Below are 24,492 nucleotides of genomic sequence, written 5' to 3'. Positions count from 1 at the left end.
CGTAGTAGGCCTGTTTCTCGGTATAATTAGGTTTTTCCAAGAGGCTAATGTTCGCTTTAAGCGTTCAAAAACAGGCCTGTATAACGCATATGGAAACCCAAATAAAAGCGTAGCCGTTTACTTTGAGCAAGATCCCACCGAGGCGTGTAACGTTAACTCTGAGGGAGACACCCAACAAAGTTGTCATACATTTCTTGGCCAATGTGCTGTACTTTTCCGGTTCTGTGCGCGAGAAAGTGGGCGAGACATGTAGATCCATTCAACCTGCTTATAGCAAGGATCCGAAAATTGGATATCGACGCCTGTGTTTATCTAATCAGGTCAGCTGCATAGCTAACGTTGACTTGGAAAAACCGCCTTAGCAAATTAGCCCACATCAAGAAACGCCGTGTTTTCGCTGATGTTGGAGAGAGACTGCTAGATTCAGATATAAGCTAAATAAATGCTTCCACAATGGCAGTCAAGGTAAGTGTGTGTTAACGTCTAAATAATTGTTAACAGTACAAATTAGCCATCTTTCGTTCACTTTCTTACTCTCGAGGACGACACATCTAAACTTTTATCAGAATAACAGTATATTAGTAGGCTATGTGGACGTGGTTTGGGTGGTAGTAACGACTACGAAGTAAAGTGAAGCCGGAGAGATGTGCATCACAAACCGTAATTCCTTGTAAATGCTGTGAACGAATTTATCTAGGTTAGTTTACAACTAGTTGGAGTTGCAGTTGGGGTTCGTTCGTTGTTCTTGTCGATCTTGTAAACATTTAGGAAGCCTTTCCTGGTTCGTTTGAGTCATGTGAAGTAGGTCAGGTTTCCCCCTGGAGCAGTATTCTGTTTAGGTAATGTTTAACAAAGTGTGCCGATATGGGTAGGCCCAGTCTTAACAACAACAGTCATATTGTGAATTGTGACCCAGAGTCATTTCAGTTTTCCCGACATGTATAGTAGCTTGTTGTACCCAACACTTCATAATCCTCCCACTTATAGTATGCGCTCATCATTACATTGGCGTAAATGCACATTCCACTAGAGCCACACATTTTTTGGGAAGAAGGGGGCATATAGAAATATATTTTCAACCCCCTGTTGCTTTCAGCAGTAACAAAACTCATTTTTACAGGAATGGGAAGTGGGCAGTGTTGGGAACATACGCTACAGAACGAATAGAGAACACAACTATCAGCTGTGTAAAACCAGCAATCAGCATTTCCAGTTTAGGAGCACGTCACTGAACTGCTGTTGCAACATTTTGCGCTCAAAACAGAAGTATAAAAAGGCGTTGTAGATGGAAAGTGCTTGTTGAGATCAAGAGAAACCTGTTTGGTGTTTTGGTTATCATTTAGCTATTTGTTTAGGTGTCTTCTTTTTGCTGCAGGGGGAGTGTCATCAGGTGAATGTTTCTGATTTTAGGCCTACTTCATTGGCAGTTCTTATAGTAAAATGAAAACCCATTATTAACAAGTAAGTCTTAAACTGTTTTGACGAGTCAGATGTGCCAGGTATCTTCACTCAGTTTGAAAGAAAATGACCGATTATCAGAAGGATTGCTATGGGGAAAATCCCATAAGATACCAGCACCATTGTTTATGTTATGTTATTTTCTTTATTATTAAAAGCACAATTCCTGCTTTAAATCCACTTCACAAAATTAAACCCAGGGTCCCCTTGGCATTAGGTGAAAAATTAAGGTGAGGTTTATGAAGTCTGCAGAGTTAATGAACAGTTTGTGAAGTCTTGGGGCTGTCAGCTCAATAAATGTTGTATTTTTATATGTAATTTGATTATAAAAAACAAACATCTGTCACTCAAGATGGACAGAATTAGGAATGATAGAAGCCCCACTTAGAACAGTTAGCATTTATTAGAGATTTAATCTGTAAGAATGCAGCTCTTATTGACTTATATATCAGTTTGCTTCATCTCAGTTTCTTTCTGCAAGTCATACTTTTCAGTGGATTGGTTCTCCTTGAGAAATGAATAGAATAGCACTACATACTCACTGTCAGTATATATGTAAGATCTCTTTGTTGGTTTGCAATGACGTATTAAACATGTTGAATAGAATGCTGTTTAGATCTCACTATTGTCCTTTTAAAAACCTGCAAAACAGAACAGGTGACAAAAGTCTTTTCTTGGCTGTAGTGCCAAAAACCATGTATTTTAATACATTGCTGTGATGTCATCACTGATCAGTACTCAAACCTATCAGGGCCCAATTTCCCAAAAGCATCTTAGTGTTAAGATAATCTTAAATGATAGTGTTTAGTATGATGCTTTCACCACCACTTCAGAATCATCTTTGTGCTAAGATGCTTTCTGGAAATCCAGCCCAGATGCTTAAGTCATGTTAGTGGCAAAATATTTTTAATGTCATTTAACATTAGTTTGGAAAAGAAAACTGTCAAATCATTATTTAGGCAAGGAAGTATTGCAGAACATACCCGATGTATTATTAAATAGATGTTTATGCTAATAAAGGCTTTGCTTGTATTTATTTCTTCTAATCAAAACTTGTCTTTAGAACGCACTCACACCCAATAATTTTTTTAAGAATGTCTAATGATTAAAAAAAAAAAGACAAATCAAGACTGCAAAGGTGAAACAGGTACGCCTCTGTGCTTGTCACAATAATTACATATCAGCTGATCATAATTATTTGAGCTCATTGCAATTATTTAAGCTGACCGTGGTTATTTTCCACATTTGTTAACTTTCACGGTCAAGTGTTTACATCTCAACAAAAAATGTGAGTTAGGTGGGTTTTCATGGATTGAGCTGAGGCAAATGCATGTAAATAAAAGATAGCACAGAACACATTTACTGAGTTCATTTACGTCATGGGTCTTATGAAAACAACTTAAGTTTTATCTTCTGACAGGTTATGTAGCACCTTTAGAGGGCAGCATAAATAATGTTTGTTTATTTGATGTTTGTTGGGCAACAGTAAATAATGTTTATTCATTTGAGCTTGACTTGTGTCTTGCGTCAGTTGAAAGTTACTCATCGACAGCTACAAAGCAATATAGCTGATCCGCCAATTTGGCCACTTTTTAGACCTATACTTGCAACTTGTGTAGTTGCATGCAGAGAACAAAAAAGGCAATTGCATTGTTAATTGCAATAATAATTTTGCAAAGTTATTGCAGTAATAATCATTAGCTAAAAGTTTATGATCGTGATAGGCCTACTAGTAATGTAATTTCTTAGGTGACCAGCTCACTAATGTGTGTGCATGCTTTTTAGATATCAATAGGGCTCTATAAATAGCATATTTAATGGTATAAAACAAATGAAACACTAAAGATAAATTCTGCATTTCACAAAAGTCTAGTCACCTTTATTTCTATAGCACATTTAAAATACACCAGTGTTGGCCAAACTGCTGCACGATAATATAAATTAAAATATCCACTACTAACTAATCAAACTACACAATACATTCAACAAGGATAATAGCATGCATGGAAAAACAAATCAAATAAAAACAATAAAACAAAGTAGAAGAGCTACTTTGGAAAGACAAAAGAAACAAAGACAGAACAGATACTGCATAACGTAGTCATTAAAAGAACTCAGATGCAGCTACAAAAAGGCCCAAGCGCCTTTGAACCTCATCTGAGAGCATGGAATGACTGAGGGCAACTGGTTGGAAAATCGTAAGGCTGGCGAGGTGGAATGGAAACAGAGGAGGTCAGACATATAGCTCGGACCCAAGCCATGCAAACCTTTAAAAATGAATAATAAAACTTGAAATTCAATTCTATATTGTACTGGTAACCAGTGAAATGACGCAAGTACATAGGAAATGCTCTCCCTTTTTTTTGATAGCCATCAGGAGCCTCTCAGCTGCATTTTGGACCAGGTGTAGGCATGAAAACCTTGACTGATGGATTCCCAAATACAGCGAGTTGTAGTAGTCAATATGAGAAGAAATAAAAGCATGAACAGCTGTTTCCAGGCCCTTAAAAGACATGCTTTTAGAGGATGCTTTTAATTTTTGCTGTACTTCTAAGTTAAAAGAAGTTACCACTCACAACAGCGTTTATTTGCTTCTCATACTTAAGAGCAGAATCAAAAATAACACCAAGATTTTTTATGGCTATGTACAAAACAAGAAGTAAATGCATGTTCATGTGTGACTGACACAACAGTGTGTAAAACTGTGACGCTGTGAGAATCAGAGTCTTTGTGGACAGTTGTATTCTGTCTGTGCCATAGTTTTGAAATGTTTTAGGTGAATACAATAAGGAAATGAGTCCATATTATACTTTTTTTAGGACCTTTTTTTTTTTTAAGCTTTACATCTCACCCCATAACTGTTTTCTGGAGTGTACATTTTTTTCATACTGTATATACATATATATCTATTAAAATGTACCTTCTTGATAAATAAGCAATGATTATTTCCCAGTTGTGCATAATGATAATGCATATGTAGAAGTCTCTTCTTGCTCTCTGATCTTCTTTTTTTAAAAAAGTTAATTACATGATTATTCACCAGAGTAAATGACTAATTCCTAATATAATGAAACATGACAGCCTTAGCTCTTGGCTAGCAGTTGATAGAAACAAAATTTGATTAGGAGTTGTAAGGAGTTGTTTCTTTTTTGTTGCCGACTTGTGCAACTTGGGGAAAAATGCAAGAAATTAAATAAATTATTATTATCAAAGTAACATGTGATATTAACATAATATTAAAGTAATGTGTAATATGTATGCGTCTTATGCTGTGTGTTTAGTGTATAATAACATGTCGATGCTGTGGTTTGTTCAGGCTCAGGTACTGTATGACTTCACTGCTGAGCCAGGCAACAGTGAACTAAGTATCCGAGAGGGAGAAACACTCACCGTCTTAAATCAGGTGAGGATCAAGAGAGTCAACAGTCCTACACTACAGTGCCCGACATCCGTCACTGTAAACCTCCATCCTGTTTCTTTTTAGCATTTATTTCTGTAGCCTAGTTCTTTGGTTAGGATCTTACACTGGCACTTGTCTGAATACCAAAAAGTGGCAAATTTGTGTTCTTAACGGTCCAGCAGTGTATATTTTCAGGAGCTGTAAACTAAATAAAATTCTAGTTGATTTTCAGCTCAGTAAAAAATGACATACCTGGTATGTGCCAGTTATTTATTATGAGTGACTTTTTCTCCAAAAATGCCTGTGAATTTGGTCATTTCAGGGAAGAAAATGCTGCTTTCACTTCACACTGCTTTCACAGGAACTGATTACAGGAATCCAACTGTACTGTTTTTGATGTTGTAAGGCAGGATGTCACAGTGTTTTATGTATCAACATCTGAATAATTCTGAAGCAAGTTATCAGACTGTTCACAGCGTTGCACTTACTATGACTTGAATAAAGTTTAGCTATTTAGCTTTATATTACGCAGCCCTGTTTACTCTTCTAATATTTTCCTGCTTGGGCAATATTTTCTTTATGTAGAATGTGGGTGGAGGCTGGGTAGAAGCCCAGAACTCTAGAGGACAAACAGGTTTGGTGCCAGAGGATTATATACAGGTAAGAGGACAATACTTACATTTACAGCATTTGGCAGACGCTCTTATCCAGAGCGACTTACAATTTGATCATTTTTACACAGGTAGGCGAAGGTAGTGTTAGGAGTCTTGCCCAGGGACTCTTATTGGTAAAGCGTAGGGTGTTTGCCCAGGCGGGGATTGAACCCCAGCCTACAGCGTGGAAGGCAGAGATGTTACCCACTACGCTATACCAACCACATACTGCCACTATTCTTACCCCTATTAATTTTGTAATAGAGGGAGATTCACTCGAAAGAGGCTCCAAGTATTCTGTTGTAACTCTGTTCGTTAGGAAGAAGCAGTCTGAACCAAAAAAATACGCTACATACCTTGACGTATGTGTAATTGATTGCTTTACATGCGATGCTGTTTTTCTGCAAATCTCCCACAGTGCAAGGCTTTTTCTGATAGACTTTTCCTTTGAGCAGAAGTTGCAAACGAAGGTTAAATGTCGCAGTGGCTGTCCTGCGCCTCATTGCTCCAACGCGGGGGCATCCTGGCTTGTTTGAAGCTCCATATACTGAGGAGCACATTGCTGCAGTCTTAATAGTTGTCTGTTGCACAGTCCTGGTTATGTTATGCACTCACTGTAGCAAAGAATTCCACACTATAGTGGCTGAATTAATGATGGGGACTGACAGTTGTACATTTCTTATATACTTATTAACAAGGCATTTGATGAACATAAAGCTAATTGTTTAAAAAGGTAGTATTAGTAAATAGTTTTATGTTTGCCCAATCTTTGCGGGTGTTTTACCTAATTGAAAAGTAGCAAATATTACCTAGAATAAGTCAAAATGAATCCATGGTGTGCTGAAAATTTTAAGTCAATAAGAAAATTTTTAATCATAAAAGTATTGGTATAATGTTAACTATGTATTTACATCAGTAAAAACAAGAATGAGTTTTGTTTTTGATAACAATGGGCCTCATTCACCAACTATTTAAAAAAAAACTCTTCTTTCTTCTTTCACGCAGATTCTGACATTCACCAATGTTTTCTTATTTGGGATTTAGTCTTAGTTAAGAACAGAATCTAACCACACTCAAGAGCACAAAGGTGCGAACAATTCTGTGATTTAAGAACACACATAAATCTGATGTTGACTTTTTCTTAGGACCTTTTTCAAGAACAAATTTAAGAAAAAAAACTTAGATAGTGGTGAATGAGGCCCAGTGTCTTTGTTTTAAAGACAAAAGTTTTAGGAAAATTTCATCATGATTTAGTTAACTATTTTCTTACTTTCTAGTTTGAGTCAAACCCACAAATTCATTTGCAATTGAACAGGTAGCTGTGGAGAGAAGTTACTGTGATTAGTGGTTGAGAAGGCAGTGGCTATGCACATAGTCCAAGGTTAATTTGAGAAACCAGGAATCATGCTTCATAGTACACATCTGTGGTTAAAATTGGTGCAGTCATACGAGTCAAGCTAGAGCATTCTGGATGTAAGGTTCAGTAAAATAAACTAAAAATAAAATTCAATAAATTAGGCTTCAGGTACTTTTTTTTGGTTTGGAAGACCAGCATGTCCATTTTTTCCGGCTTGAGGCTTGATTGCTTAATGTAGTATGCCAGAATGTCAAGTTACAAGGTCCGCAATTTTATGTTAACTTTACCCACTTAACACTTGTTACGACAACTTTGATAAATATAGGTTATAATTAAAATTGCAACTCTTGAAATTTGAAAAATACACTCTTTAAATGTGACGTTACTGGCTTTGCAGACTAATTCAAGATCGGCAGCTTCTTCAGTGGGATCTTTTAATGATGCCTACAGTGCCACTTCCTACAGCACTGCAGCCCCTCAGGTATATTAAGGCCTCATTTATTACTCATTTGTTTGTTGTTTTAGCATAACATAGTCACCTCAAAGGAAAGTATCATTTGAGTGATTCCGTTTCCAAAACCCTCCAAAAAAAGTCTTTCGTTAGCAGAGCCAGTAAGCATCATTGCCTGATTGTCTGAATTTTGCTGTGGGACCCAGTGGAAATGAAATGTAAAGCAGTAGCATAAATTAGAGTGCAGCCCAGAACAACCTCTTCAGTTCCTCTTTCTAAATTTGTGTGTCCCCTTTTCTGTTACTAGAAGTCTCCATTAATTTAGCTAGCAGTACAATCAGTGGATACTTTATTAGGTACACCTACCTTTTATCTGCACTCACTGTTCAATTTTGCAGGTCCATTTACCATATAGGTACATTTTGTAGTACTACAATTACAGACTGTAGTCCTTCTATTTCTCGGTATAATTTGTTAGTCATTCTTTACCCTACAATGGTCAGGACCCCCCAAAGGACCTTCACTCAGCTGGATATTTGCGTGGCAAGTCATTTTTAGCACTGCAGTGACACTGACATTTGCATTTGATTATGATTTATGCCTTGACAGCAGTGTTCTTAGCTAGAAATATTAAAACATGAACTTAACAGTATTTTGAAGTTGATTAATAATCACACATATGGTAAAGCTCATGCAGTTTTTGCACAATGCAGTTGCTCTGCGGTACAGCGCTTCCTGCTGTGAAAAGTATGTGTTTGCAGAGGATGTTGCAAACAATGTATTTGCAGGACATGTCAAAGAATGCTGCAAATGGGCAAAAGACATATTTAAGGAAGCCACCAGCCATGATTCATTGACTTTAAGGGCGATCCTCACCATCAGAGTGCTTATAATAAACACTTGAGTAACTTTGTGTTCGGGATAAATTGGTATAAATGATTTTAATAGTTGGAGGCAGGAAGGAAGCCAAATGCTTTTGTGTAGTAATGGATCAGTGCTTTAGCTGATTCAAGGTCAAATCTATTGATAAAACAGGCCATTAAGGCTCAGACTGATGGACAGCACAGGAAGGAACTCAAGAGCCTTAAACCTTTTAGGTCCCCAGCACAGCCAGTCTGATTTTATATGTGGAATTATCAATGGGCATGGCAGAGGATTTTAGACTGCCTGGTCTTTGTACCATAGAATAAATCCATTTGCTGCTGACTATTGTTCACCATTTCAAGAGCAGACCATTATTATTGACTTTTATAGAAATGTGTGGTAATGGCTTAATTGAATTTTGGAGTGGATTTTGTATGCTTTATAGTCCTAACTGTAGACTTAAAAGATGTTTGAGAAGTAAATTGTCTACAGTATTTAGTTGCAAGCCAGTCATTACATTTTTTTGATACTACCAAAACATTTCAAATGGGCAAACTATTTGTTGTATCGTGTTTCTGAAAACAGATTGTTTCAGTATATATCAAAATAAATTCATTTAATATTTTTGTAGGGAGTTAATGGCAGTGATGCTTGGGCGGCTCACAGTACTGAGAATTGGGACTCTACTCAACAGCAAGCGCTAGCCTATCAAGGTAAGAAGATAATGCAGAGGAAAGCTTCCATTTCTGCTCTTTATATTGAATGTCAAACAAGGGTATATGCTCCATCCACGTTAGTTGTTTTAGTACATTGTATATCCAACAGAAAAGTATTGAGACAGTGAAGTCAATATTTCTATTTTATGTTCATGCGGTTATATTTCTGGATGGAAAATAGACAAAATCTTTATTGTGAAGTTTTTCAGGCACATGTGGTTTTATTCCTTTAGAATAATGTTACTTTTGTATTCCAACCATCTCATTTAGGTTAGTTTAACAACATTAAGTCTATGACCATCTTACTTTAAGATGGTTTGCTTCTGCACTTTCACTCTTCATACACAGAAGCCTGTGCATTCTTTTCCTTTCAGCTCATGCAGTGCATCCTTTAATTAGTACTTATTAGTACAGCAGATTTTTTTTTTCTTTGTTCATTAACAGTTGTTGTTAAAGTCAGAAACTTTCGATGTCACCGCCCATTCTCAATGCCCTTTACTGGCTGTATGGGATATCGAACCAGTAGTAATTGTCATACTATTTAAATTTTAGGTGCTTTGTTCTTTATTTAGAGAATTTGCATTGTTTTATCTGGAGATGACAGTGATCCAATACAAGGTATCAGTATAGAACAAATATCAGCAGAAAATGCTGGATAGGATATAAGAGAAAAACAAGAATGAATCCAGCGGTCCAGTCCTGTAACAAATCTAGCCTAAAATAGCACACACTCACATTGTGTAATGTGATGTTGATAGCTATGAAGCTCTTCTAATGGGAGAGTAGTTTCAATTAAAAATAGATAATTTCAAGGCTTAGCAGTTTTCAGAGAAAAAATAATTGGAATCAATTGGTAAAGTTTCAATATTGGTATCAGAAAAGAAAAGTAGTGTCAGGCCATCTCTGTGGAATTTGGTTTTCACATTAATAATTGCTGTTATTTTATTTAGTACTAACTTGTTCAGTGCCAATTCAATATCACATTTTTTCTGAAGAAACAGCAAAAGCTTATCTATTTACATTAATTTCTTGATTTATTTCTTCCACCTTAGATTTGATTTTCAAAGGGCATTAATGTTACTATAACATCTTTCTCAACATTGTACAGCTTTCTCAGTCATTTTGCCATCATCTAGGGCTCTTCATCATTCTGGACAAATATAAAATGTCTTGACGTTTTTCTGTGATTGGTTGAAGACTTTGAAGCTATAAAGTACTAGCATCATGAAGCAAACATTTTATACATGTATCTGCAACAATTTTTTTCTGTTATTGAAAACAGTAATTCCAAACTTTTAATCAGTAGTGTACTTAAGATTACTTAACTGCATCTTATTAGCAAAAATCTGTTTTGTGAGGAAATGTTTATTTATGTCTGGGGAGAAGTAATTCCACAGTTATATCACAGAGGATAGACATGAAGAAATGTTTCATAAACGCAGTTTTGCAACATTTAAGTGCTGCAAAGTCTTCATGTGGAGTGTTTATGAACTCCGTTTTGTAGCTTTAATATATTGATTGGTTGGTTATCTTTGTGCATGTAAGGTTCCATTGATGATGATGAGTGGGATGATGAGTCAGATGATGGCAAGTCCACAGGCGGCTACAGTTGGTCACAGAGTGAGGAGGGAGGAGGGACAATGCAGCGCGGCGCAGGCCATCACACTATGAAGATTTCTCTCAACAAGTAGGACATTAATGTGCACCATGGCTGCTTCCCCACCCATAGCAATAGAATTCTGGACAGTTGTTTGTTGACAAAATAGATTTGTTTTAACCAGGGACATGAACATAGCACAATGAATGTTATTGGTTCACTCCAATATGGTGTCCTTCCGTTTAGCAAGATACATCCCTGTATGAGGATTTACAGATCACTGGAAAATGGTATTATTATTTTTTTTATATGATTAATCAGTGAACAACAGGCATAATCTAAAAGACAAGATCAGCTTGTCAGGCTGAGGACATTCAGGGTCAGGGTCAGCACACAGTTACCCCCAAGGGTGCTGGCAGCAAACCCCAAAACTGAAACTCAGCTGGTTGAGAGTTGCAGATAATGGCAAGAGTGTACTATGTGTGGGGAGCATTTGAGCCGTCAAGCCTATGGAAGCTTGTATATTTTTGGAGATATGAGTTTTTTTTCTGACAACAGCCAGATATATATATATATATATATATATATATATATGTATATATATATATATATATATATATATATATTATATATATATATATATATATATATAGGGGTGCGGGAAAAACTCGACTCTTAGATACATCGCGATGTGGACGTGATCGATTCTGAATCGATTCATAAATGTCAAAAATTGATTTTCAAAATATTTAATTTATACCGTAATGTTCACGAAACGCAAAAGGCGGAACTGGAAGTGGGTAAGTGCAGCGCCTGGACAGTCTGTGGCGGCACATGACAAAAAACACAACTGGATGAGTGAGAAATCCGACCGGCTTACTCTGCATTAAAGCCAGGTTAGGTCAGGAGTCACAACCCGAATGTTAAGAAGAGCCATTTTGCCTTTCAACAAAGTCAAACCACCTTGGGAGCCACAACATTTTATGTCCTGTATGTCTCAGTATGTGCTGATGTCCTAGTATGGGCTAAAAATATAAACAAGAGCGCAGATTTACTTTGCTCTTCATTAAGCTTTAGCTATAGCCGCTTTCCTCCCATCTCCGACGAAAAACTTTTCTTCAAAACTAGAAGAGTTTCTTGTAAAATGTCTCAGCATCCAGCTGTTTTACGAGGCTGAAGTCGCTTCTCATTCGCTTCTCGTTCTAATTTTCCCATTCCACCTGAAATTCTGCCTTAGGCACCGAATGTAACTGCTGCGCCATTTAAGGTGGAACAGGAAAATTTGAAAGAGAAGCGAGTTCATTTTCGCAACTTTTTAGAGATAGACAGTCTGTTTGCTACTGGCGAGGCCAGACTTCGGTGCTGTGTGACCTGCTGTCTGCTGTCTGTTCTCAGTCGTTGAGAACCAGGGCTTTCACGCTATGCTGCACACTTTGGAGCTGAGATTCAGCGACCAGTCTCAAAAATACACCCCCCCCCAACACACACACACACACACACTCTCTTTACAACGAGACCAAAACCGTTGTAGTTATAAAATCACTAAAGAAAACGGGCAGGATGGCTGTAACGCGCTGCGTGGACACCCATTACCACTGGATCTTATTTCAGGGTAACAGCGCATTTGATCGCAGATGAGTGGCAGCAGCATCTCTGAATGAGAGTCTTCTAGTTCACTTGCCACATCACTTCCATTTGATTTATTAATAAAAGATATTTTAGATATTTAAAGCAAAGTATTTGTAATGATCCATAATTAATTTACATTATGGATCCTTACAAATACTTTGCTTTAAAACTACCAAGTCCTCAGACAGTAGGAAGATAGAGATCCTGTATAGAGAAAAAAGAGGTATCGAGATGAAGAAATATATAACATAATAAATATTTTAACATTTGTTGTGTGTAGTTATTTAAGAGTCCTTATCAAGATAACATGACAGTGCAGTTTAAATGCATAAATGTTGCTGTAGACACCTGTGTGACACAAATAGCATGTAGCGGATGGTGGTATACCCAGCTCTACTCAAGAGTCTGTATTGCTGAGGCTCTGAATGTGTTGTAGTGTTCTGTTTCTGTGGTACAGTCCTGCAGTGCCATTATGATGCAAATTCTGATTCTCTTAACTCCTTTTTAGAGTCTTTTCCAAGACACCAAATCCTGAAGTGTTTCTACTGACAAAACATATGGTCAAAGAAAATGACAGATTGCCAATATACGTAAGCATTATTATTATTATTATTATTATTATTATTATTATTAGCATCCTTGCTGTCAAAAGTACTGTTCCCTTTTCTCCGTTTGTATGCTAGATGGGTGAGGTGGGTCCAGTTTGGCTATATCCACAAGCTCAGCTTGACTGTGTGGTGGCAGATCCCAAAAAAGGGTCTAAAATGTACGGTCTGAAGAGTTATATTGAGTATCAGATTACACCTAATGTAAGTCGACCCCTTATTTGTCATCTGAGTTTTTTGAAGTTCCATGGTTTATGTTGATTGTAGTAATGTTTTAATTGTATTTTTTCAGAGTACAAACAGACCTGTCAATCACAGATACAAACACTTTGATTGGCTGTATGAGAGACTTATGGAAAAGTTTGGATGTGCTTTCCCCATTCCATGTCTTCCGGATAAGCAAGTCACAGGTCAGTGAAAACCAAAGAGTTCTCAATAGACAGGCCACAAAAACAAATCTTTGTAAAGCTGCTGAATTTCATCTGACATTTACTGTTCATATTGAGGTTGCCAGTAATTCTGGAGAACACTATGATAATATTTGTTAAATTAACGATTTAAAAATAAATGAACTAATCAAATATTATAGTATACTTGATGTGTACTAAAACTATGAACATTTTACATTTTTTCAGTCTTCTAAATGAATGTACAGCATGAATGTAAATATAAAGGAATATCAGAGTAATATTTAACACAAAAGATATTTTGCCTCAATAGCATAAGTATAATTACAATATAAGTTCAAACACAAGTCATTAATGTAACAAGGAAAACCCAACATGTCTTAACTTTGACTTCAGACCGAAAACTGCTTTGCTTTAGGGGATCCTTAATAATTAATATCTTTTATGCCATTTACTAATGATTATCTGCTCATACAGAAGGCTATCATATACATTTCATATGCGTAATAGTGGACAATGTATGCTTTTTAGGGCATGACAGTCATGAAAAACCTGGTTTCAAGGAGATGTGCTCAAACATCTGGCTCATACTGTATATTTGAATAAAAGTGCTTGCATAGTGGTCCTACCAACAGTTTAGACCTATAGTAACTGGCTGGACGATCTGTTTTGTTTTGTTTTTTGTGTAGGTCGTTTTGAAGATGAGTTTATTAAAATGCGAATGGAGCGCCTACAGGGCTGGATGTCTCGTATGTGCAGACACCCTGTAGTTGCAAACAGTGAAGTTTTTCAACTGTTCCTCACTTACGCAGATGAGAAGGTACGTATACCTCCTTAAAGTGCTTTATTTACATATATGAAGACTGTCCTGAATAAATTGAACACTCGAGTATTTGAGAGGGAGACAAACAGAGATAGCAAGCAAGTTTTGTCGATTTCTGTAAGTTATGACCAGCCCTAGGTTTATACAAATCTAGAATAAAACTTTGAAATAACCCGTCCTCAGTTCTCAGTTATGAAAGTGATGTATGTTTGCGTTTCAAAGTTATTTGAGAGAGAAAGTTGGGCAGGATACTTTGCAAAATCTTGTAAATTTGACTATAAATTGGACAGCTATATGATTTTCGGTTAATAACATGTATGTCATTTGCCTATACTAATGCTAAGCTTATTATTTGTGAACATCTCCACTACTGAGGAAACAATCATCCCTCGAAGGAGTTATGCTGAGATTAATAACTTACTCATCACATTGATGTTTTAATGTTCTCAGATTTTAGCAGAGCTCAGTAACACTGAGATTAATAGCTGGCTCATCATTGATTTGTCAGTCTACTCAGGCTTTAGTGGGAACTTCAGTGTTTGTAAACAAGCTGTTTTTTGAGTTCTTTTTTTCAGAGTACATCTTTACATGCTATGCACTGGTTTTAAAATAGTTAATAAACAAGCACTGTGGTGTTAAAGATGATTTGTATTTTTTTAATTAGTTGAAAGTCTAAAAATAGTGTGTGTATTAATGTTTGCATGTTGATAATGGTGTAATATATAACTGATCAAATGACCGTGACTTGCAATGGTAGGTGAAAGTTGTGTTATTGGACATAATGTTATTGCTTGTAATTATCAGCTGTAATAGCAAGATAAGATCAAAAACAATAATTATATTATCCCATTTAATGACAAATAACATATATTGGCCCACAATATTTCATGCACCCCTACTATCAATATTTATCAAGCTGTTATATTTCTTCGCCTCTATTAGGACTGGAAAATAGGCAAACGGAAAGCAGAGAAAGACGAGACAGTGGGAGTAATGGTCTTCTCCACAGTGGATCCTGAGATCCGAGAACTAGATCCTACAGAAGTGTGAGGCAGCTTTTCAATCCTTTACGCATATACTTCACTATATATGGAAACCTTTGAAACATTGTCTAAATGTGGTTCGTCTCTTTTTTCATATAGAGAGCAAAAGTGTGAAACATTTAGCCGTTTTACCAGATCCATGGATGATCGGGTTAAGGACCTTCTTTCTGTTGGCCATCTTCACTGGAAGAGATGTACAGGACGTGAGTTCACATCCTCCTTATGGAGGATGTCAGACATACACGTGTTGTCAGGGTCAATGCCACAGTGTTGATGAATGTTTGTCGTTGCATTCTTATCTGTCCCAGCTGTGGGTTTCAGTAGTGAGCTGGTTGTACTTCAGAGTTAATTCACTGGTAATTCACCAAAAGTGAATTTAATTATGTAAACGAGGTCCTACTAACTGGTTACTTGGCCGTTCAGCTGTGTTCCTTTTTACGCAAAGTAGTCCATCAAGAGCAAGTTCTGCATAGAGCCAGTATCTTAGAGCAGGAAATGTTTAGTTTCTCCAAAAAGAGTAGATACCTTATCGCCATTCTTCCTGTTGCCAGCATGTCTTGATCTAGAGGCCTAGAACCTTCTTTTGGTACTATACCGTAAGAAACTACTTAATTATTCCTTTTTCTTTTGTGTTTATTTTAAAGCCCTACAGAAAGAATACCAGCGGATTGGAAAAGCATTTCAGAACCTGTCTTCAGTTTTCAACACCAGTGGATACCAGGGTAAGAAGCCCGAGCATCTCACTTATTAATGTGAACTTCAGTAAACGAGCACCTTGTGAACTCCTCTATTTTATACTTTCAAGTTTCCATTAAGGATGAAAACCAAAAGTGAATAAGTAACATTCCTTTTCTTCTTTGCTGTCTCTTTCTCCCTCTTCTCCTTTGCCTTCTCCTTCTGCTTCTCCTTCTTATTATAGGGGAAGCGACTCTTACTGAAGCATTAACTGCAACAGGGAAGACATATGAAGAGATAGCAGAGATATGTGCTGGACAGGTATTGGCCTTCAGAATTCTTTTTCTTTAAGGTTACTTACTTTATTTCAACAGTTAATTAACTATTATTATACAACAGTTAGTTCTGGCCATGGAAGCTGATTTGGTTGAGAAGCGTTCTAACCATGCTGTTATTTTGCCATAACAGCACGTTTTTTTCACAAACACTATATCACTCCGCTGAGACGCAGTTGCTAAGCAATGACTTTGACAGCTGTAGGAGACCCTCAAGTGATTTGAACATTTTTACTTCTTACTTTGCGCACAAACAGAAAAGGATACTTTTAAGATTACATTTGACCGACAGCCGATTTGGTCAGACTCTGAAGATGAGACTACACTAAATTCCGAAACTGTCATTACCACGGAGCAAGCTTTTCAGCTTTAGGGCAAATGTCCGCTTTAGAGGGATATGAAATGGCCAAAAAGCCGATTAAAAAGTTAATTTTGATGATCATAAATGGTTCCAAATGTCTCTTGGGCAGTGGGAAAATAACCTAGAACTAGGACCAAAAGTTTACGTGGTTGATTTTTGAATGTGCAGTAGGAAAACACCCTTCTTCATTAAACTCTGAAATTAAATGTGTGGCTGCTGCAGTTTCACCTGCAAAAATGTAAACACACAGAGTCATGAAGTGATTGACCTGGGAAGATCAGTTTAAAAAAATGGTTCTGATTTTCCAATACCTTGGTTAAAAAAATTTCAGGATTAGTATAAAATAGCTAACCATAGCTAACATCAAATAAGGACATTTAAAGATTGCTTGCAACTGAAAGATTACAATTAATTAACAATTAATTAGCAACTCATTAGTCAACAAACAGTTAATAACATTTATAACATTTCTAAGCTTACAACATATTAGTTGTAAGTTATTGTTGGTCACTGTCAATGGCTTGCTTACAGTTAATTAATTGTTAAGAAACGAACTTAAAAATAAAGTGTTACCCGTGATTTGTATCAGTGCTTCCTCTGCTGCCCTCATGTAATATTTTTTGTCTCTCTGCACTTGTCCCTTTTTTTTCTCCTATTGTCTTAAAATAAGATTATTACCATAAAGGTTACTCTAAATTAGCCATGACCATGTCAGTGTATTTAGTCTTGCCTTGAAACTAAAGCCCAGTGGTTTACAAATGAATAAGGGAAATTGTTCTTCTTTTTGTTTTTGGTTTTATCAGCCAAAAAAAGACTTGCACTTCCTGATGGAAACAAACAGTGAATACAAAGGACTGCTTGGCTGCTTCCCTGACATAATAGGAGTCCACAAGGTAGGTATACAGTTTGTAGTTTAATGAATCACAGCTTTTTATATCATATGCACATTATTTTAAGGTTTACTACTTCCTCAGCATGCATGATGTACATACCGTGCAAATTTTTTTGTGCAAATATTTTGTTGTTTTGAATTGTTACCTCTCTGTACCTTTGGAGTCTTATTTGTCTATAAAATACCATTTGTTTTCCTCAGCCACCCTACTCACTGCTACACCATTTTATATCTGTTTCAAGATATAATTTTTCTTCTATTTTTCTGTACTCAAAGCCTTTGCCATTATACTGATACCTTGTTTTCTTTTCCTTTGTCAGCTTATTTTCTCAATTCATTTTTGTTGAAAGCTCTAGGATTCTATATGAATTTAATATTAATTTTCAAACAAAAAAACAACATTGGTCATTTTGATCAAAAGATTCTTGAACTTTCGTGTTTCCTCTGTTAGATTTGGTCTGGATGGGACCATGCTGGAAAAAGCTGACATGAAGTTTTTGTTTGTACCAACAATAATCATTAACATTTTTTAGTTGAGCTTGGGCAAGCTACTAGCTAGCTGGCATTTTGAGCATTTAATTGATTTGTACCATTTCTAATATTTCTCTTCTTTTTTCTCTTTCATCATCTGTTTTATGTGACATTCAAAGACAAAGAGCACAAGGAATCCTAAAGCAAGAGCAAATCCTACATGTCTTGATTGCCATCAAAGTTGTTAATTGCTTTAGAGTGACTCCTGGTTACCCCTTGTTGAGCGTAACTTTACCTCTGTAACCCAATATGTCACACAGGTTCAAAGCCTGACTTGTGCCAGAGAAAGGGAAACAAAATAGCTGCGTTTTTTTCTAGTCTTTTTACCTCTATGTAAATTATGGTTAGAGTTATATTTTTTCAAATCTGTTTTTAGTTTGCAACTAGTAAGATGCTTCTTTAGTTTTTTCTTTATTTTTTTTTCTAATTGCATTTTGATTATGCTTTCTGACTCTAAAGGCAGGCACCAAAGACAAGGGTGACTTATACACGTTCATAGGATGCAACTGCTGCTTAATCTTTAACTAAAGTGGAGGGTTTGGACAAAAAGTACTATAATTACTAAAGGATGAAGCATATAGATGCAGAACATTCAGAAAAAAGCTATTGTTTATTAAACATGGAATATCTTGAAACGGAATTAAATTGCAGTGCTTAAATAAAATGTATGTGAAGATAAGACTTCAAATGTAAGGAGGATAAAGAGTTAAAGGTGTATCATTATTATTATTATTATTATTATTATCATTATTATCATTATTATTATTATCATTATGATTATCATTATTGTGTTTTAAATTAATAAGGCTTACCTTTATTTACCTTTAAATAATATCCACTGAATCCATGAATATGCTCCATGTTTGTCCTTAGGCCGCTATTGAAAAAGTTAAAGAAGCAGATCGTCTCGTGGCAATGAATAAGATCGGACCCCAGGACAAGCACATCATGGCAAAGAATCTGAGTACAATGTCCTATGCACTGCAAGGTAACTCAGTCAGTGTTATTTTCTTTAACCATCACAATGAAGGTTAGAGGATGTATCAAATTGTGTTGTGTAGTATCTTTGCTTCTAAATGGTTCCATTCTTGTCTTAAAGTACATGTTTCTAATGCTGATATTATACAATATTCCTGGCTTTTATTTTTATAGAAACTTTTCAAAAGTTACTAAATGTGCTCAGTGGAGTCAGAAGTTTGTTAGTAATACTTGAATAATGCTGAGGAGCTACATTATACCAGATTTAATTTTCTTTCAGAACTTTCTTTCGTTTTTATGGTGTATTTTTAATTACTTAATGGTGGATTTTTTTTTTTTATTTCACGTCTTTTAATGTTTTTAAAGAATTGTCCGAACCTAGAGTCAAGTGGAATGTTGACTGTGCCTGCTTCTTTTTGTTTTGTTTTTGTTTTTTTTTTTAAGTATTTTTAAATGTTTTACGTGTATGTGCACCGTGAGTGGATTTCCAGTGCTCTATTTTTGTCCACAATGTTTATTTAGAGAATAATATTACATGCATCTTCTACAATGAAATGTCTGTGCATATATGCATGAGTTTGTCTGTTTTTATGTCTGAAAATCTGCATGTGTGGCTGTGTAAATATGTGTGATTGCATCTAATGTGGCTGCCCAGCTATGAGAAATGTAACCCTAGCCTCCTCTTTTGCCATCTGTGTCTTTAGCTGAGATGAACCACTTCCATAGCAACCGTATCTATGACTACAACAGAGTCATGCAACTCTACTTGCAAGAGCAGGTGCAATTCTATGAGACTGTAAGTAACCATTGTTTGTAGCATTTTACTTAGGGCAGAACGGGTTGCAACCTAGGACGAAGATTAACTTAACACATATGTTTTCTCAATAATATTTAAAAGTATTTGGACAAGATAAAAACATAATCTGAAATGTTCAGGCATCTGCACATCTCTGCTACAAATTAAAATGTAAACTTTGTTTCCAGCACCTATTATTTGTAAATAATTCAGCTGAAAATGGCGTGAGTTTGACTTAGTTTAAATGTGTAACTTAAGTGTAACTTAGTGTTAGGTGCCGTTAATTGTAACAGACAGAGAGACTAGTTGTAACAGTCGCTAAAGCATCTTGTACTTCGATGCAGATCATGGTTAATTCAATAGAGCTTTGTGTTGTTTGAACCAGTTTTTGACCCAAGTTCATTTTTTATATGTATCAAAAAAGCATAAACTGAATAAAGCAGGCTGTGTCGAGTGAGGCAAATTTGTTTTTGACTATAAAGTACCACATTTTGCCGGTGTGTTTCGGGTTGTTGTCTTGGTTAAATGTCTGATTTTCTCCCCAGAATCATTTTTTTGACCACTAAGATTAAATTCTATTCTAATATGTCCCTGTACATCACCCTATTCATGTTTCCATCGGAGATGTGTAATGCCCAAGTATCGTTCGCATAGGAGTAGTCTGATGATGCTCTCACCTCCATACTTCACTGATGATATGGTGTTTTAGGAATTACATCCAGTGTGTAGGACGGAGATGATTGCAGCGCAGTTCATTGCTTATTGTTCTTTGTGTAACTGTTGTATGTGCTGTGTTCAGGTCACTCTTCAGTCTTTTTTGACTGACTGTTAGCTTCTCTTTGTTACCTTCATCATGAGTAGGCGAGCGTGTAGTGAAATGTCAAGGGCTGATTAATAGGGGTTTCATGAACTTGCCAATTGCATATTATAAAATGAGTTGTACTGACAGGAATGTTTGAGACCTTTGCTGTGGCTCTGTGGCTTTTTCCATTTAAGTGTAGTTTAATTATATTGTCATTAAGAACTTCAGGAAGCTTGTTTACCTTCACTGTGATTGCTACTGTAATGTAATGCAATCTTACCAGCCAGTCTTTTATAATGAAACCAGTGTATTGTGACACATTCCTGTAACCATTATTAACAATTTCAGTGACTTGTGCCGCAGTAGCCCTTCTGTTCATTTGGACCAGACAGTAAAGCCTTTGTTGCCTTTGAGGTATCGATGAGCATTCGGTGCTCAACACATTGTCGCTGGTCCGGGATTTGTGTCTCCTTGGACCACTGTTGAGAGGTACTCTGCTTACCACTGCTGACCAGGAGCACCCCACAAGCCTTGCTGATTTGGAGATGCTTTGACGCAGTCGTCAGGCCATAACTATTGTCAAAGTTACTCAGGTCTTTACGCCTGCCCATTTTTCCTGTGTCCAACATGTCGACTTTGAGAACCAACTGTTTACTTACCATCTAATATAGCCAAGACCTTGACATGCACCAGTGTTAACAGATAATAATTATTGTTCGCTTCATCTGTGAGATGTTGCAGGTCTTTGTCTGACCAGTGTATATAATTTAATAGCATAATAAAAGTTTTGAATGTATTTTATCCTATTTTTTTAAAACATATCTTTGTTTAAGTTTATGAGTACGTATTTTTATCATATTTATTAGTGGAGTCAAGTGACATTATGTGTGTAAATTTGAAGTGGAAATATGCATTGGAAAACAAAAACAAATCTGTGTCTAAATACTTGTTCCACTGTATTGGTGTATATGGTGTATCAGCAAAGGGTGTTCAAAGCGTAATAAGTATTCAAGAACTCTACATGTGAGATAGTTGTTTATGGATCTTTTCTTCTGTCTGACTAGATTGTGGGGAAGCTGAAGCACGCTCTTAGTCAGTACACGACCTTCTGAGAACACCTGCCATCCCCTCACCCCACTACCAGCAACATCCCACCCTCCCCCTGCAATAAGAGGAACTCATTTTGCCCTCAACTGTGAAGTATGCAACACCTCCATACACATATGGTCATTCTTTTAATTTAATCAGTGTGTTTTTTTTTTTTATAAGGGGGAACTTCGTGTGTTAATGACAGTGAATGATAGTGAAAAGAGTTTTACAGTTATAGTCCAGAGCTATAGTAAACATTAGCCATTAGTTAAGGCTTGTTCCGATCAAGGAAACTGCAAACACATTAGCAGCAAACTGCTTCCCATGAAGCAAGCATTCCAAAGCATATTAACAGGTATCCTGCCATTGCACAGTAAAAAATGTATCTGATGCATTTTTTGTTTATGTATGAATTATACACCAATAACACCACTTTGAAGTCATCTTCCTAACAAAGTTGGGGTTAGGCATATTTCTGCTGCTGAGGCCATCTGCCTTTCTACCCAAATGTGGTGAACTAATGGGAAGTTGACATTTGTTTGCAAATGTACGTGAATGATTGAAACAAAGATCAATTTCAGCATATTGCTAATGTTTTGCTAATGGGTTTATTCTTTTGCTTGTGCAAGTCGTCCTTATACAGTGATTGGACATCCATGTTGTTTGATAAAGATTGGTCTCCAGCTCCTATTCCTCTGCATATCTCTTTAAATTTGTGCCTAATAAGATTTTTACACTGAGCCAGGGCCTTAAACTGTGTGACCAAATGCACGACTGTCTAAACTTTCTTGTATGTTTTAAGTTCAATAAGACATAATACAATTTATTTTAAATCACTATTTCTTAAATGTAATATACTCACTGTGACTTCAGGTTTTTCTATCATTAAACTGTGATAAAGAATATGTATTATATTATACAAAATCACAAATATTTTTAACTAAATCCTCCATAACCCTATATGAAATAAAGTTAAGATGAAAAAGAGTCCCAGTGGATAGAAATGCTCCACATTTTTGATTGGCTACCTCAAGATGACACATCTAACGAGACATTAGTAGGAATTATAGCGATGCAAAATATTGAGATTTTTGTGTTGGTGATGCACCTTAAATATACATTTATTGTGGATTTAATATTGTGAAGAATCTAAGACCCAATCTGAAGAATCTACCCAAACCTAATTAGCTGAAAACATGTTAGCTATTAATCACTGAAGTCAAACAGAACTGGATAAACACAGTATATAGTATTATGAGTATTAAAAAATGTCCAGTGACTGTTTTAATTTACAGATCAGAATTTATAAACATTAATATATTTAGTATCTGTATCTTTCCAGTGTTTATTAAAAAAAAAACTCCCAATAAACATTGTTACAGGTCTGTGTCTGCAGTGACCAGGATTTTTTGAATGATAAAATGTTATAAAATTTGCTATCATTAAGCAAAAATGGAAATGTTCCTTCTATAACCCTTTGTGAAATAAAGTCATATGTATATCTCTCCAAGTATGAAAAGTCCTAGTGATTGAAAATGTTCTACATTTTTTTGGGCTGCCTCATATTGACACAAAGAGTTTTCAGTTTTAATATAAAGACTGTCAAAGAAGGTCCATGCTTTCATACTGTGGTGCAGTTGTCACCAACCCTCCTCCTGGAGATCTTCCTTCTTGCAGGTTTCACCTCCAAACCAAATTCAGCAAAGACTTCTGAAGGCAATACTTATCGCTGGATCAGTGGGGTTGATTTGGAGTTGGAGCTATAGTCTGTAGAAAGGTGGATCTCCAGGAGCAGGGTTGGTGAGCAGTGCTATAGTGAACGACTTCTGCAAGAGTGACCACAAAGAGAGTTAGAGAAATCTGATATCAGAGCTTACCCCTCTCAGACCAGAGAACAGCTTTCGCTTTGCTTCCTGATTGCCCATGGATAGGGAATGCTTGTTCTAGTCACACTCTTTGGGACACTCTCTTTCCACAACTATGAAACAGGAAACACGCCACTGACATCAGAGGAAACGGTATATGGGGAACAAGCTGACTCCGCATGTCACTGTGCCGTGTGTGTGTGTGTGAGTGAGTGGGAGAGAGGGAAAGGGCTCCAGAGGAAGACCCTGAGCAAGAAAATACCAGTCTCAACCTGTGTCTGTTTCCTTTCCTGAAATATCTGCAGCAGGCTCAAGACTGTCTGTTGTTTTATAATATAGGATATTTATGTTCACTTATTGCTATGCCATTATAGTTGCTTGAATTTTGCTTTGGTGTGCTCAGAAGGTAAAAGCAATAGCAAGATCCATCAAAGACAGCGAAACCAATAAAACATTAAAAAAAAAGATAAAATGCTATAAAGTTCAATGTAATGAAAGATCGCTGTGCATTATATGTATATAAAATAAAAGACTTAAGAATATCAGCAGTTATTAATATATGAATCTCTATAACTGAATAGTCTACTTTAATAGTTTTTTTGTAAGTACTACAGAGAAATCAGGTGTTTTTTTTTTTTTAAATCTTTCATTTTATTAATGCATATTTTGTGGTGTCCTAATACTCCACAAGCAAACATATGCAAATAACAGACAATAATAACAAAAATGTAACCATATATCTCTGAATAAGTAATATGCGTCTTTAGAAAAACAAATACATCCATAATCAGGTTATATCTTGTAGCCATTTATCTCTTCCATCCTATTTGTATAGCTCTTCTGTTGTTGGTCCTTTGTGCCTCAGCAATACATATGAAATCAGGCTGTATTAACTAATGAGGTATATTTGTCTATAAAGAAAGATCTGCAGAAGAAACAGATTACACGTCAAATGGAACTTTGTATACAGCGTTTGTTATGTTGAGCACTGAACACGGTTCAGTGCCTGTTTTATCAAAATTACTTGACAGAATTTACAAAAATAAATCTCTTAATAGCAAGAAATTCTAATTTCCAGGCTGGAACTTTACAATTAAAATCTCCCTAATAACACTGCATACAGATGATTATAATTAACATCTGCAGTAATTAGAATTTTGAGTTT

The 24,492-nt window shown here is 36.2% G+C and overlaps 1 protein-coding gene across 2 annotated transcripts; it reads left to right on the top strand.

The window, feature by feature from the left end:
• The first annotated feature begins 216 nt into the window (after positions 1–216).
• Positions 217–22,967, top strand: snx9a (sorting nexin 9a). 2 transcript variants are annotated; one of them, XM_036563693.1, is made up of 18 exons: positions 219–465; positions 4,775–4,861; positions 5,444–5,518; positions 7,266–7,349; positions 8,815–8,896; positions 10,445–10,586; positions 12,634–12,715; positions 12,809–12,934; positions 13,023–13,140; positions 13,827–13,957; positions 14,903–15,006; positions 15,103–15,206; positions 15,648–15,725; positions 15,923–15,999; positions 17,178–17,267; positions 18,671–18,785; positions 19,480–19,571; positions 21,438–22,967. In XM_036563693.1, the coding sequence occupies exons 1-18, from the start codon at positions 454–456 to the stop codon at positions 21,483–21,485; spliced, it is 1,647 nt and encodes a 548-aa protein (XP_036419586.1). In that variant the 5' UTR covers positions 219–453; the 3' UTR covers positions 21,486–22,967. The 2 variants fall into 2 exon arrangements, with proteins under 2 accessions (XP_036419587.1, XP_036419586.1); XM_036563694.1 differs by lacking the exon at positions 7,266–7,349 and having other exon boundaries at positions 217–465.
• The last annotated feature ends 1,525 nt before the right edge of the window (positions 22,968–24,492 follow it).

The sequence above is a fragment of the Colossoma macropomum genome, unplaced genomic scaffold (genome assembly GCF_904425465.1).
Source record: "Colossoma macropomum unplaced genomic scaffold, Colossoma_macropomum, whole genome shotgun sequence".
Taxonomy (NCBI): domain Eukaryota; kingdom Metazoa; phylum Chordata; class Actinopteri; order Characiformes; family Serrasalmidae; genus Colossoma; species Colossoma macropomum.
This window is presented reverse-complemented; position numbering and strand designations above follow the sequence as displayed.